Source organism: Balearica regulorum, chromosome 3 (genome assembly GCF_011004875.1).
Source record: "Balearica regulorum gibbericeps isolate bBalReg1 chromosome 3, bBalReg1.pri, whole genome shotgun sequence".
NCBI lineage: Eukaryota > Metazoa > Chordata > Aves > Gruiformes > Gruidae > Balearica > Balearica regulorum.
The window spans coordinates 40,951,879-40,966,300 of record NC_046186.1 but is presented as its reverse complement, the minus strand read 5'-3'; the positions used below and the strand labels follow the sequence as shown (position 1 = coordinate 40,966,300).

Genomic DNA, 14,422 nt, shown 5'->3' with positions numbered 1-14,422 from the left:
GCAGATTTTGGTCTTGACGATTTTTGCTGGAGGGACTTTCTTCATCACAAAACATTGCTGAAAGTAAGGTATGATTTCTGCAGAAGATTCTCCATGGGAAGATTTTACAAGCATACATGACATGTAAACAATAGCCTGTGCAGAAGAGCAGGAACACAGAAGGGGAATGGGAGATGGCCCTGCATGTACATTGCAAGATCTACACTAATTTTATTCACCCTTTCAAAATGCAGAGCTCATCAGATCTACCCTGTCAGAGCATCCCCAGAGTCTCTCAGCAGCTCAGCTTTTGCTTCAGAAGTGAAAAAAAAAATCACACCCCAACACTTCTAAAAATTTCACAGAAATCCCCAACTTCTCTGTGCTCCTAATTAACAGGCACAAGGTTAAACCCTCTGCGCCCGACCTCCTCCCATGTCTAAGCCAGGAACGTGGCTGTGTGGCTGCACAGCTGGCGTTCGGCAGCCACCCTGGTTGCACACCAGGCTCCTCTCAGTGCAGCTATTTCAGCTTTTGAGTGGACTGGGATATCTGCAGTCAACCAACCGCTTGCAGGGCACAGCAGGGTTGCAATGCTGAGGCACATCAGGGTGCACGTTCTCCCAAGTCCCGGGGAGGACTCCAATTGTCCCCCTTGTCTCTGGTGCTCTTGGCACCCTGACTGCCAGCCATAGGGACCCTGAGCTTTCATCTCTTCTGGGATGGTCCCAGCCCTTCTGGTTGAGGAGAAAGCTTGTGAAGGTGCGTAGAGAGCCCCTGAAAAGCTTTGGGACTTGAAAGCAAATGGAAAGAACTTAACATTGAGGATTTCAATGTAAAAAACCCGCAAACAAAAAACCCACTCCTTTTTTAAGCAAGCATTATGATTTTTGCATGACTTCCCCTGGTTTTTGAATACTGCCCCTGCTCCTTGTGTAACATCATGCTGCAACACCCAGCAACATGGGAAAAGCACTGTCTGGCCTCAGGTAAAAAAACCATTCAGGGTCAATTTTGGCTGTCTGCAAAATAATGATGGAGAAGAGTTTATATTGTCAAAATCAATTCTTTTTAACTTCTGCAGCTTTATAGAAAAAGGCCATGGTGCTTTGCAAGATCATTTCTTGCCTTTTAAATGAGAGACATCAGTGACAGAGATATTCACTCTGTACTAAATTTAAGCTTGAGGAGTTAGATACATCAATCTTTCCTTTTTTTCTTCTACTTTCTGACTATTTGCAAGAAAGTGGTAAAATAATAACGGACATTATAAAACTTCATTAGGATGTCACAAATCAGATTCTTTTTGTCCAATTAATTAAAAAATTTGTAAGTGTCTATTACAGACCACTGACTCTAAAATTAACAGAGCTTTTGCAGGATGTGTGGGGCAGCTGTTTCATCTGGAGGAAAGATGAGAAGAAGGGAAAAACAGATTGTTACCAAGGATTGGAAATTCATTTGCAAACATAACAGGAGAGTTAATAGTGTCTCTGAGAAATGGACCAGAAGAAGAGGGAGATATTATGAGGTTGTTGCTTGGGGAACTGATGCATTGTAAAACAATGCGGTTCCCAGTTTAATAGCCTAAAACTAATATTAATAAATCTTTTCTAATGAAAGCTGACAATACTTGATTTTTCCACAGCAACCATAAATGCAACTTTATGCAAAAAAGTGAGGCATTGACTTCTCGCTGAAGAACAAGTGTCTGTCAATTTATTACTGCTTAAAGGACACATTAACACACAGGAGTCAATGTAAAAGGTTTCCCAGAATGATATTCTTTAAATTTGAATACAGGGAAAAGATGTTAAAGAATGCTGTACAATGGATCAAATGAAAAAGAAGAAATTAGATGGTCAGTGGCTTTGGGAGCTTCAGTTGGATGTGATATAAAGCATTCCCAATAATTATATTGGCCTCTAGCGTAATAATAGCACAGGCTGCAACTAACAAATCACTTCTACAGACAAAAATTGCAGAAACCCTCATATTTCAAAATGCTTGGAAAGTGTTGTGGGAAAAAAAATTCAAATGTCAAATAATTAAAAAACCCCCAACATTCCAAACCCATATGACTTCCTCTGCCCCAGACACCAAGGCAGCCTGGTCAGTCTTAGACACTTCCCTCAGTTTATGGGCAATATATTATGCTACACTCAAAGATACCACGCTTATAAACACGTGTGTGTTTATTATCTTCAGATAGGTGAGGGCTTCCTTTGAACTAAGGAAAAAGGCAAATCCAAGTGTACATGCCTCTGGGGTCTGACTCCAAATACAACAGAACTCAAAGAGAAGGAGCATGCCTTGGATCTAAGAGTATAATATGTGGGGACAAAGAGCAAACCCGCCCCCCCACATTTTGGTCAAATACTGAGTCAAAAATATTTCAGTGGCTGTGCTGGAGGAAGAGCTCCCACTGCAGCGTGCAGTTGCCAGAGCTTCACGGAGGGCAGCGCAGGCAGCAAATGCTTCTTCACTGTTAGCTCCAGAAGTGCAGCATCATATGGTTGGGGGATTAAGTGGTCGGCAGCACTCTCCACTTACCACTGCCTCAGCGTGTCTGCCTTTTGGTCCCTGGAGTGGCTCACAGACACCAAAATGCAATATTTGCATTTCAGAGGTGGATTGACCACCTGGATGACCTCTGATTGCTGAACCCAGGAAGTCAGTCTGAGCTGAGGATACACAAGCTGCAGCCAGTCGTGTCCCCTGCAGCTCAGGGAGAGGATGTGCCTTCAGGAATGGTGCTTTACAGTTCACGGTTTGTGCCAGAAAGGAGAAATCACTGACATGCTGATAATGTGTAAGTAAGTTGTGACACAAACCTGTTTGTTGCAGGACTTCACCATGACACTTTATCTGAGGCACTACTGGAAAGATGAGAGGCTGTCCTTCCCCAGCACCAACAACCAAAGCATGACCTTTGATGGCAGGCTGGTGAAGAAGATCTGGGTCCCCGACATGTTCTTTGTCCACTCCAAGCGTTCCTTCATCCATGACACCACCACAGACAATGTCATGCTCCGGGTCCAGCCAGATGGGAAGGTACTTTATAGCCTCAGGTAAAACTTCATTTGGTCAATGTGAGCTATTAGTGGCGTGAGAAAGCAAGCAGTTAAATTGATTCCTGGATTCTGTTTTTGCATGACTTCATACTAAAAAAAAAAAAAACCAACCACAACATAAAAAAGAATGAATGTGCTGACTATCCACCGACATCTCAGTCCCTGTGCAAGTTCATTAAGTACCTGTTGCAGGAAGCCAATTTCTATGCCAACGTTGCTGGTTCCACCAGTGTCCCTTCGCCTCGTGTGCATGGTCAGCCCCTGCTCCTGCTGTCGGGAAGCTGTGGCCAGGTACAGTCCTTCAGGGCAGCTCACTGGGGACCAGCAGGCTGTGATCCCTGTGGGGCACTGCTGAAGAGGCAAGGCACAATCCAGGGAAAAGGGCGATGCCTGATAATAAACAGAAGTCCAGAGCAGCCATAGTTATCCACTTCACTCTACAACAAAGTCTCTGGGCCTAGCAAAATATGTAATTTCTGTTCTTATAGCTAATTATGAAGAAGTATAAATTATACTGAGTGCAACTTTAGCTTTATGATAAGCAACAAAACAGATGGATCATCCTTCAGCACATGAAGTGAGAACCTTCAGAGCAAGGGTATATAGTTCCTGGTGACTCCCCTGTAGGACTAGAGCAACCCAAACACTTGACTTTGATTCTTCCTGGTTTTGCTCACATTTCATGTGAAATGCGTGAAAGCTCCTTGAAGGGGACATTTTGGGTAAACTTTGTTTTGTCCTCTAATTTGAGGGGTGATCCCAACCCTAGCTTTCTCCCTTATTTTCCAACTAGTTGATCAGCTTTCAGAAGAACATTGCTGACCTAAGTCATACTTGGAGATGCTAAGTGACGAGCATCGGTCAATCTCCAAAAAAAATAAAATCAGTGTTTCTGTTTTTCTTGGCTGCAAGTCCATCCAGTTAGAAAACAAGTTTTGCCAAATGACCCATAAAAACCTATTAGAGAGGAAATTTCTATACAATATTCTGATGCAAGAATGTCAACATCCCCTCCATGGCAATGAAATAGCAAACCACATGATACATAAACAAAACATCAGATGATAGATAATGTATTCTGAAGGACAAGAAAGAAGAAAAATCTGACTGATGGGAGGTCAGTATCAGCAAGATGCATAGATTTAACTAATGATAAGGTTGCAGAGCACATTGCTTAGGAAGGCTGTGGAGGTCTTTGAGGGCATGTTAGACAGCGACCTTAGGAGTGGCAGAGGTAGAGCTGAGCCTGCCATGAGGTGAGGAGATCAACTTCTCAGCCTGATGAGGTATTTTATGAAAGGAAGGCAAGCAAACCAATTCTTGATTCCCTGTGGGGTATTAGTTTGACAAGAATTTTCTTGTTCTCTGATATTTTTACCTTACTGTTCATTGGAATTCACAGCATGAACAGTGTCTACAGTCTCGTTATTAAAGCTTTTTCTTCACTCAGCATATTAGACAAGGTTCAGGTGTTCCTTAGGCCTTTGCAAAGTTTGCTCAGGTCCTTAGTACAATAAAAAAGGACAATAAATGACATAATGTTCAGCTATAGCATGCGTGCCTACGTACTCTTTCATTTAGCTACATGATACCAATCATCTGCATTGCAAGCATTTACGGTTGTCTAAAGGAAATGGGAACAGAAGAATAGCAAACTGCTCAGATCCTGCCACACACAGTTTTGTACTTAAACAATTGTCCTGCGCAAATTGGTGGTGAACGTCTTGAATAGCAGATTGACAGGGTTTTATTTTTTTTTTCAGTGGCGACTGTAGGTTGGAGTGCTTTATGAATACTGGGGAAGTATGAATGCTGATCTCCCTTAAGAGCAAAAGGGTCATTAGTGCCTGCCTGCCTTTGCTGAATGCCTTTGCCTATAGATTATATTTTTTTCCTTGATGTTTGCCTTTTTAAGGTTCTTTGCTAGACTTTCTCTTGTCTTGGAAACCACTGTAGACCTCGCTGGCACCTAAACAACAAATCCGAGCCAAGCACTTTCATTCAAGGATTAAATCCAGATAGGAAAGCAGCGTCAGTGGGAACCTGCACATGCAGAAGGACTACTGACATAAGGGACAGCATCTTGTTTTTATCATTATGTGACAGACATCTGTCTACCATTAGCCCTGTGATAATTCATTGATTTTTCCCCCATTATGATTTATACTTCTATTTTCATTTACTTCCCTAGAGTTCAAGCCAGTTAAGTCAAGATTTATGGATGCTTCCAGTGCAAACACAAAATTATGCTACCAAAAATGAGATAATCAGACTACAGCAAGAGCAGATCTTTTGATCGATGGGGCAGAGCATTTCAGTGGTCTCTGTTGCACACCAGCTCCAGCCCTAACTCGAGGCACTGCCTGTGCCCTCTGGTGGCTGATACCCAGGTGATCACCGGGTTCTCATTGAGCAGCTAGAAATTCACTGTGTGTGGAGAAAACTACCTGCATCCCTCATGACACTAGGATGGTTTTAATAAATGTAAATTATTTTATCGTACAAAGCATCTGTTGAAAGCATAGATCTCTTTTTGATAGATCTCTTTGTTTGTTGACAGTCAAAGAGGAAGCAGTGCCCTCTCTGCCCTTTCCTGTTTTCTTCTCCAATATTTTTGTCATCTAGTAGCAATTTGTAATGGTTTAACTTTCTAGTCATCTTTTCTAAGACTAGTTTGCTGAAAAGAAATGGCTTTAAATAAAGTGGAATGGCTTTAGCAGAATGAAAGGTATTTCTTTTCAGTAGACTGCTACTGGCCAGATAGTTAATAAAAAACCCAAACTCACAGCTTTACTATTTTTCAGTCACACAAGAAGACAAGTTTTTAATGGACTGGTTTTTTTTATTATTCCTAGAGTTACAGTAACGGCAATGTGTAACATGGATTTCAGTCGCTTTCCCCTGGACACACAGACGTGTTCCCTGGAGATTGAAAGCTGTAAGTAAAGCAGAGCTGTAGGGGAGCCAAGGGCTGCACCTCATGGGCACCCAAAATGTATTTAATTATATCAATAATCATACCAATAATTAAACTGCTTTTACATTCATGGGAGCTCTAACCAAAGTGAGCGGACTTCAATACTAAGAAAAACTCCCTGCCTATGTTTTTTTCACTAGAATTAGATGGTGTTTGCAACAATGCGGTGTGTTTAAAAACCAGCTGTGAGCACCATCCTGCCAGTGTCCCTGCTAGCCAGTCAGGCTGCCCTGCTGCCACCCCATCCCCAGAGGACCTGGGCCACTTGCCTGCAGGTCAGCAGTCTCCAGCAGCACCCGCTTGCCCAGGTGCCCTCAAACACATAAATAAATGGCCCTACGCCCTTCATGTGCACCATCGGCTCATCTGTGGCGTACAAACCATGATGGGGCAGTGCCATTAATGCTCTTCCTCTTATGCTTCTTACACCTATTTGAGATAAACCCAGCTTATGTAGGTCCTTTGTCCCAGGTATGACGCACATACGAATTGGCTAGATTTCATACAGGGATAGCTTTATAGGAGCTTTTTTCTTCTCCTTCTTAAACTTGCAATAAGAAATTATATTCTTAATTCTGTTTTAATGCATTTATGTGTGATTTTTTTCTCCCTGGCTGGGAAGAGCTGCTACTAAACCCATCTGAAAGGATTAACATTACTATATTTCCGCATGTATTTAAAAAACAAGACCCGTAACTTTCATGTGTGCATCACAGGCAGAAAGTTTACCCAAGAGTTTTTCCTCCTGCATGCCTCAGACCATTGATAGTTTTTTCCTCCTGCTACCCCAAGCAGACTCTTTCCTCTAAGTCTCCTTTCCATTGCTTCTGATTTTAGGACCTTTATAAGGGACAGGTTTTCAAGTTCTGATGTGGTGGGTTACCTGACACACATATTATGTGTGCACAAAATTATGATTAGAGAAACAGAAGTGTTTACAAAACACACCAGGCATCAGGGCTGAGCGCTGGGACAACACTTGCCACAACCATACCCACCATCAGTGCAGCTCTCAGCCAGGTGGTGGCATTTGCCCCCTTCAGCTGGGACGTCACAGGTAGCCTGGAAGGTGTGTGGGCACACCCTGGGTTGTGGATGTGATAGCAGCTGGCTCAGTGCACTGCACTGAGGTTTGGTCTGCTCTCCTAGATGCCTACACTGAAGATGACCTCATGCTCTACTGGAAGAATGGGAACGATTCCCTAAAAACAGATGAGAGGATATCACTGTCTCAGTTCCTGATCCAGGAGTTCCACACCACTACAAAGCTCGCCTTTTACAGCAGCACAGGTGGGTACCAGAGTGCCTGCCAGAGGGTGGGCTGGGGGAAGAAGGGGGTGCAAACTGACCCTCTCAACCTTAGCTGTGGAGGATTGTCCATTGGGAGGTCTCCCTGTGGCCCATCAGACCTGCCTCTCTTCTATGCCAAGGCTGCTGTCCCTGCCATAGATTTCCATCTCGATGGTTATGTAGTCTGGAATGACAGTTCCTCTTCAAGATCACACCAACCTTAACATGAATTAAATTCTCCAAGTGCACAGGTTATGTTCTCTTCTCTGGAAAACACGGTCCTGAGAGATGCTTTGACTTTGATAGTTGGTTCGGTAAGGAGTCTTTTCTGTAAATTGTAATGATCTGTGGTCATTACCTGTGTTTTTCTAACAGCAAATGAGGCACTATTCCCCTGATGCAACATCACCTTATCTGAAAGCAGTTTGATGTCAGTGTGACTTCTCTTTTTCCTTCTCTCCGTTATACAGGGTGGTACAATCGCCTCTATATAAACTTCACTTTACGCCGACACATCTTCTTCTTTTTACTCCAAACCTACTTCCCTGCCACCCTCATGGTCATGTTGTCCTGGGTGTCCTTCTGGATTGATCGACGAGCAGTTCCCGCTAGAGTCCCGTTAGGTAAAAACAATCTTGCAGTCAGCAGACCTAAGAGACGATTGCTCCAACTGCAACCTTGACCATCCAGATGAAACCCCCTGTGCTGTGCCCCCCGCACTGCCTCGTGGCACAGAAATCAGCTTTGCCACACGTGTGTCCCCTACACAGGGGACTGGCCATGGTACAAACTCTCCATCTGCCCTGCGATGCCAAGCAAATTGCCTTCCCTACTTGAATAAGCAGTAGCTGCACGCGGTGCAAGTCAGAGAGCAAACGTGCCGCTCTGCTGTCATTGCTGTTAACAGAGACAGGGCACATAGAGAGCCAAAGTGTCAGTATCCTTCAGAGACTTCAGTGAATGAGGCGGTGAAAATCAGTGTTAGCAGCCCTGACAAAATGTCAATTCATTGAGTTTTGCTAGAGGAGGGAGGGTGGAGGTAACACAGTCAGCTGAGCTGCGCTGTTCAACTTGTTAAATGAGTTTACAGTGCAATGTAAGGGATTCAGCTTCCCCTTTTGCAGCATCTTTCTGACAGGTGAAACCATACATCGGAGGAGTCACCATGGGAGCAGAACTATGAGAGGGACATAAATCTTCTTCTAAAGTGGATGCTTCGTCCTTAGCAAAGTGTTGTTTGTGTTTTTGCAGACTTTGAGGCCAAGCTTGCTTCCGCTTATTCCAGGCAACACACCTCAGGATTTTATTGTTAAAATCATATTCCTCAGTGGAGAGGATACATAGATGCATAACAGAGATGGCAATGGGGCGGTTATCCATGTCTGCGTTTAGAAACAGCATCCATTGCCTTGTGACATCATTAAAAGGGACATAAGGGTTTGGGCCTGACTTTTGGGAAGATGTAGGCACTGCCTTTAGCAGTACTTTTTAGCACCTAGATACTCCTGTGAATTCAGTCCATTGTGCTTATATACACCATTTTAATTTTCAAAGGGATCACTAATGTGACATAATTAGCCCCTGAAATAAGAAGGCCACAGAGAGCCTCCCTCAGAGCCAGGATAACATGGAACCACCGGGGCTCCTGCCCTTGCTGATGCGATCCTTGTGCTCACCCATGGTGTAACGTGGGGCAGCATTGCCGTGCGGGGCCCTGTTAGTCCCGGCTCTTGTCCTGGTGAAGGCACAGACCAGGCGTAGGAGCTGGCTGGTGGCTTCCCAGAAAGCAGGACTTCCCAGGAGCAGACAGAAAACACAGGCTTGGGGAACCTGGTGGAAGAAGCAGCAGCAGCACCAGACAGGCTTCACTTGTGCCTGTGCTGCAGAGGGGGTGAACTAGAAGCTGAGCTACTTGTACACCCCCTCCGGGGACTGTCCTGAGCCCGGAGATGGGCTGTGGCCAACGCGGGGTCAAAGTGCTGCTGCTGGTCGTGGGGTGGGAGGCTGGTGGCGTGGCGGGGAACTAGGCTAGGAACACCCCGAGACCAGAACTAGACCTGTTCTCACCAAAAAGACAGAACAATCCCAGTAAGAAATCCAGGTTGCCTGGGCCTTCCTCAGGCAGTGAAACCCACCACTCCAATGTGAAAAACAATACAAGGTAAATTCAGATGTCAGGAAATTGTAATAACAGGTGTATTTGTCATGAAGAGTCTGGGTTGAAAGTGTCTTATGGGCTCTCTGCTGGTGTATTCCCAGGGATAACCACCGTGCTGACCATGTCTACGATCATCACTGGGGTGAACGCTTCCATGCCCCGTGTTTCCTACATCAAAGCAGTGGACATTTACCTGTGGGTCAGTTTTGTGTTCGTCTTCCTCTCGGTGCTGGAATACGCGGCAGTGAATTACCTGACTACAGTGCAAGAGCGGAAGGAAAGGAAACTGCGGGACAAGGTGAGGTTTTCTATCTCCAACGCAGCTTTATGCCCCTCGGCAAAGGTGTGGCAAATGTCTGGAAATGTTCGAAAGTTTGCAACTACAGTGTGCTGCTCTCAGCTGCCTGCAGAGAATGCAGCACATGGAAAAAGACACCAGCAGTGAGGCGTTCCTAGCTATAAAGCTTTGCTACAGACAACCCACACCCAAACTCACTGCTCTTTCCTCTGAGTCTGAGGGCACTCAGTCCCTCCATGTATAGCCCTCCACTGCCTGTATAAATGGGATAGGGTTTAGGACTTTACCTTTAAATATTTGTTATGCTGAAGATCCAGGCCTGTGAATACTTCCAGATGGGTACTGTGGTTTTGGTTTCAGATAATGTGGCAGATTTTCCCCACCTTTCTCCAGGCACAGTCTAAACTTACACACAGAGGACCAAACTTCCCCTTTCTGCCTTCGTTACATCAAGTTATAACCTAAGCTCTTCTTTTCAAATGGCGCAAGCCTGATACCTTCCTCCTTCAGATTTTCTCTGCCCTCTTTTCTGATTTTCTCAGCTTTAAGGCACAGGTCCAACCTTTATTTACACCCTGATACCAGTGCCTAAGCCAAATGAGCTTTTCCGCAGCCAGCCTCGCTCTCTCCCTGACTGAACTGTGTCTTTCAGACGCGAAACTAGAGAAATAAAAAGCTGCTGCCCAGCTCCATCCTCTCATTCTCCCTTTTGTGTCCCAGCAGCCTGAATTCCCCAGGCTTGTCCTCTCCTCTTCTTTTTTAAGGAGAAAAGGGATGTCTATGTACAACCCCAAATCATCCCACATTTGCCTGTGTCCACAGCTTCCCTGTGCGTGCAGCCTACCTCAGCCTCGGCCCATGATGATGGACGGCAGCTACAATGACGGCGATGTGAATGAACTGGGCCACTACGTGTCCGAGAACGGAGATAAACAAGATCGAATGATGGTGCAGCTGGCGCTGGGGTCAGAGAGGGGCTCGGGCAGGAGGAAAAACCAGAGATACGTCAGCATGCGGATCGACACTCATGCCATCGACAAGTACTCCAGGATAATATTCCCTGGTGCATACATTCTATTTAATTTGATATACTGGTCCATTTTTTCATAAGTACACATAACCTCTGTAGTCACAGAGGTTGTGACATTAAATGAAAGAACAGTCTCATAGGCTAACAGAAAGAAAATGGAGAATTGTTTTAATTGGAAGATTGATTTCTTCTTCTGGATTTAGTTTTTTTTATTAGATGCAACTCATCTGAGGCATAAATAATTGTGCAAGTTTCACATTTCAGCAAAATATAGGATATACAATCAAAAATTTTATACTTAAAGCTGTGCTATGTTCCTTCTTGTGCCTCACAGGCCACTGTAAACTATTTTAACAAGTGACTATAATTGCCAGTTGCTTATATATGGTGCATCCTCCATTTTGTGCCCCTGAAATCCTAATTCTCTAAGCACCTGAGTGAACACGTACATCTCTCAACTCAGCAGATTTATCACATTCAATACCAAGAAATAGAAGAATATGCAAATACTTGTGTGTTTGCAGGATGAGGTCAGAAATGGTCATTGCAAGCACAAAATATTCAGTACCAGGAAACAGTTTGGCAAGGTTATGGATGGCTACAGCTTGCTTTCACTGCTTAATGTATGCCCCCCTAGCAGCACTGCACTGACAGGTCCACGTAGGAGTACTTTCAGACTTGTGCTTTGTCTTGATCATATTTAAAACAAAGAAATCTTTCCAAGCTGTTTTGACTATCTTTTTAAAATATGTCTTGCAATGTGTATTTACTAAGGAACAAACAAAAGCCAGACCTCCTGCAATGCTAACCAAATCCTCTAGGAAACACAGGAGCTGTCCTGGGATCTGCTTATCTGGGCTGGTGGGAGTTTTGCTCTTGAGTTTCCTGGGAGAGGAAACAGGTTTCTCTACAAAATGATCCAGCAAAGACAATCGAGTGTCTACAAAAAGAATAAAACTACGCCAGGAGAAGCTTCTTTTCTCTGATAGTCAGGGCGTTACTGGTCCGTACAGCCTGAGAACCTGTTGCAGCCTGTAAAGCCACCAGTAATTGTACTCGTTTCCAAGAAAAGCCTAGTTCATCTGGTTTTAGTAAAAGCGTAATAGAAAGATGCTCACCAGCTGACAAAGGAGTAGTAAGGACTTTATATTTGAGTTACTAAGGATATCATGCCAAAAACTTTGGAATGAAGTAAAAAGGAGCTTCTACCATGAGACAGCAGCTCCATTGCAGACCCAGGTACAACTAATCAACTCTGCTTTCACGCCGCATCCACCCCCCTGGCACCCTGCAGCCCGCCGTGCCCTTGGAGCAGGCTCAGCACCCTCCAGGGCAGGAGCAAGGAGACACAGCTGGAGCTGGGGGCACTGGGCATTGACTGAAGTCCCAACGTTCCATCACAGTTTCTGCAGAGCAGCCAGTCAGCGTAAATACGCCATATAGAAAAGGCAAAATCTGTAATGCAGAAGTGATCAAATATTTCAGGAAAACAAGAATTGGTTGAATGGAATCAGGGGCTTTGACAATAACAAGAGCACCAGAGGTATCGCAGAAAGCGTGGCCGTTCAGTTGGTCTGCTGCCACGTGTTATACACCGACATCCACAGCTAACTGTTGGTTTGGATTAACAGGACTTTAAACACACGCACGCTTTTGCACACTATTAAAATTCATTATTCCCTGCACAGCAGATGCTGTTGTCTTTTACAGGTGTAGCTGCTCTGAAAATCAGACCAAAGCAGTTGTATCTCCAAAAGGAAAGTGAATCTTCTTACATGAAACCTGCCCCGGACTGACCGATCTGCCACTCTACTGTCAGGCTCCTGACACAGACATTGCAGTTGTTTGAACACTGCTGGTTGTTGCTTTAATTTCCTATGTAAATAAACATCATGTAAACATACTCAGCATTTCTTACAACTGCTAAACTCGTGACCTGCAGAACTACCTACGCTCATCTTGCATTTACAGCCTACGCTCCATAGGTAAGGCAATGAAATCACAAAAGCTAAAAATCATGAATAGACACTCCCACCCATAAGATAGTTTTACTACTCATTTCTACATAGCTTATTTTTTTCACATAAATGTAGTATCTTAGGTTCATTTTATCAAGTTTCCTTCGTACCATATTATTCTTCTGTAGTTTTTTTCAAGAGATTAAAAAAAATAAATACCTATTTTCTTAAACCACGAACATTTCAGTCAACTGAAGGTAGAAAGGTCACTGGCAAAAGCAGATGAGAAGCTGGCCACCAGGTCTGGCTACCTTACCTTATTCTGATGCACCTTCCCCCACAAACAGCACCAAGATTTCTTGGGCACTACTTGCACAGGAATGTATTTAGATTCTCAAAGAACCCATTTATTTCTACAATTTAAGAACAGCACGGAGTGCCAGATTTTATGGTAAGCTCTCCAGCTTCATAAGAAGCTTAATGCTATGTAGTTTGCTGCAGTACTGTACATTCCTTTATAGACTCATTAATCTCATACTACATACATTCTTTGGCATCTGACCAGTATAGTAAGGGAGATTTTGAAGATACAAATGGGAGCTGGACTTTCGAACTCCCTGGCTTTCACTGAGAGACTGGTTTCTGATTTCCCATGTGACTTTCAAAGTTTCCTTTCCAGCAGGTCTCCCTAAACAGATTCCCCAACCTCCGTGTTTGGAATTACATTGTTAATTTACTTGTGTTTTATTTGGGAAATTCTAGTGCCTTTTCAGTCTTATATAAATGTGTATATAGATGTATTCTATAAGTACAGGATATGTCATATACAGCCAGTGTTTGCTATCAACAACTGTACTGATTAAACATATTTACACACACAGGGTTTTTGGCTTTTAACCTTTCAGTGTATGGTTTTTGTATCCAATCAACACTCTGCTCCTTCCCATTTCCACAATAAGTCAGAGTGATTTGTTTGGTTTTGTTTATTTCTAGAAGCACTCAAAATCACAATAAAACATCACATTTGTACAGCATTGCGTGGTTTTTACCTTCCAAAGAATGATCTTTCTGAGTACATAAGACCTTTTTCTCAGGACCTGATCCAGTCCAATACCGAACATCCTTAAACCCTGTGATGCTGGTGGGGCTGGAGAGCCCCGGGGTTTCACAGGCAGGGCGCTGGTAAGAAGCCTGCACACAAACTCAAAGTCACAGAGAAGATGGCATTAAGCTTTCCACCCCAGGCTGCGTACGTTACTGTCCTCGTTCTTCTTCCTTCGGGTGATACTTTGCAATATAATTCAGATTAATTGCTTGGAGGTTAACCCAAAGCCCAGCCTGGGATGATGCTGGTTTTCGAAGCTGAAGTGTATTGGCAGGTCTGTGAGGCTTATGGATAGACACAAATTCTGCCTGTGAGAATGCCTAGATTAAGGGCTTTGGAGACTGAAGCCTTTAATAGTCTTTAAGGATGGTGATAATTACTGATAGGGTGAGGCAGCAAGAAGGTAAACTTCAGTCAGAAACAGAATAGTGAGAAGGCATGAAGAAAGATTAACTATCTCTTTTCTTCCCTAGTAAAAGGATGTCCTCACAATAATCATTAGATGTCTCTTTTTCCATGTTGCACACCTCAGCAAGGGATTCTCTCAGTACAA

At 43.9% G+C, this 14,422-nt stretch overlaps 1 protein-coding gene across 3 annotated transcripts in view; it reads left to right on the top strand.

The window, feature by feature from the left end:
* Positions 1 to 10,886, top strand: part of GABRR1 (gamma-aminobutyric acid type A receptor subunit rho1) — a 32,712-nt gene extending 21,826 nt beyond the window's left edge. For all 3 annotated transcript variants that reach the window (XM_075747676.1, XM_075747674.1, XM_075747675.1), the window contains 6 exons: positions 2,827 to 3,050; positions 5,909 to 5,991; positions 7,180 to 7,320; positions 7,791 to 7,943; positions 9,580 to 9,776; positions 10,599 to 10,886. In XM_075747676.1, the coding sequence (XP_075603791.1) occupies positions 2,827 to 3,050; positions 5,909 to 5,991; positions 7,180 to 7,320; positions 7,791 to 7,943; positions 9,580 to 9,776; positions 10,599 to 10,886 (1,086 nt within the window). The remainder of the gene's footprint in view (positions 1 to 2,826; positions 3,051 to 5,908; positions 5,992 to 7,179; positions 7,321 to 7,790; positions 7,944 to 9,579; positions 9,777 to 10,598) is intronic.
* Positions 10,887 to 14,422: the final 3,536 nt, after the last annotated feature.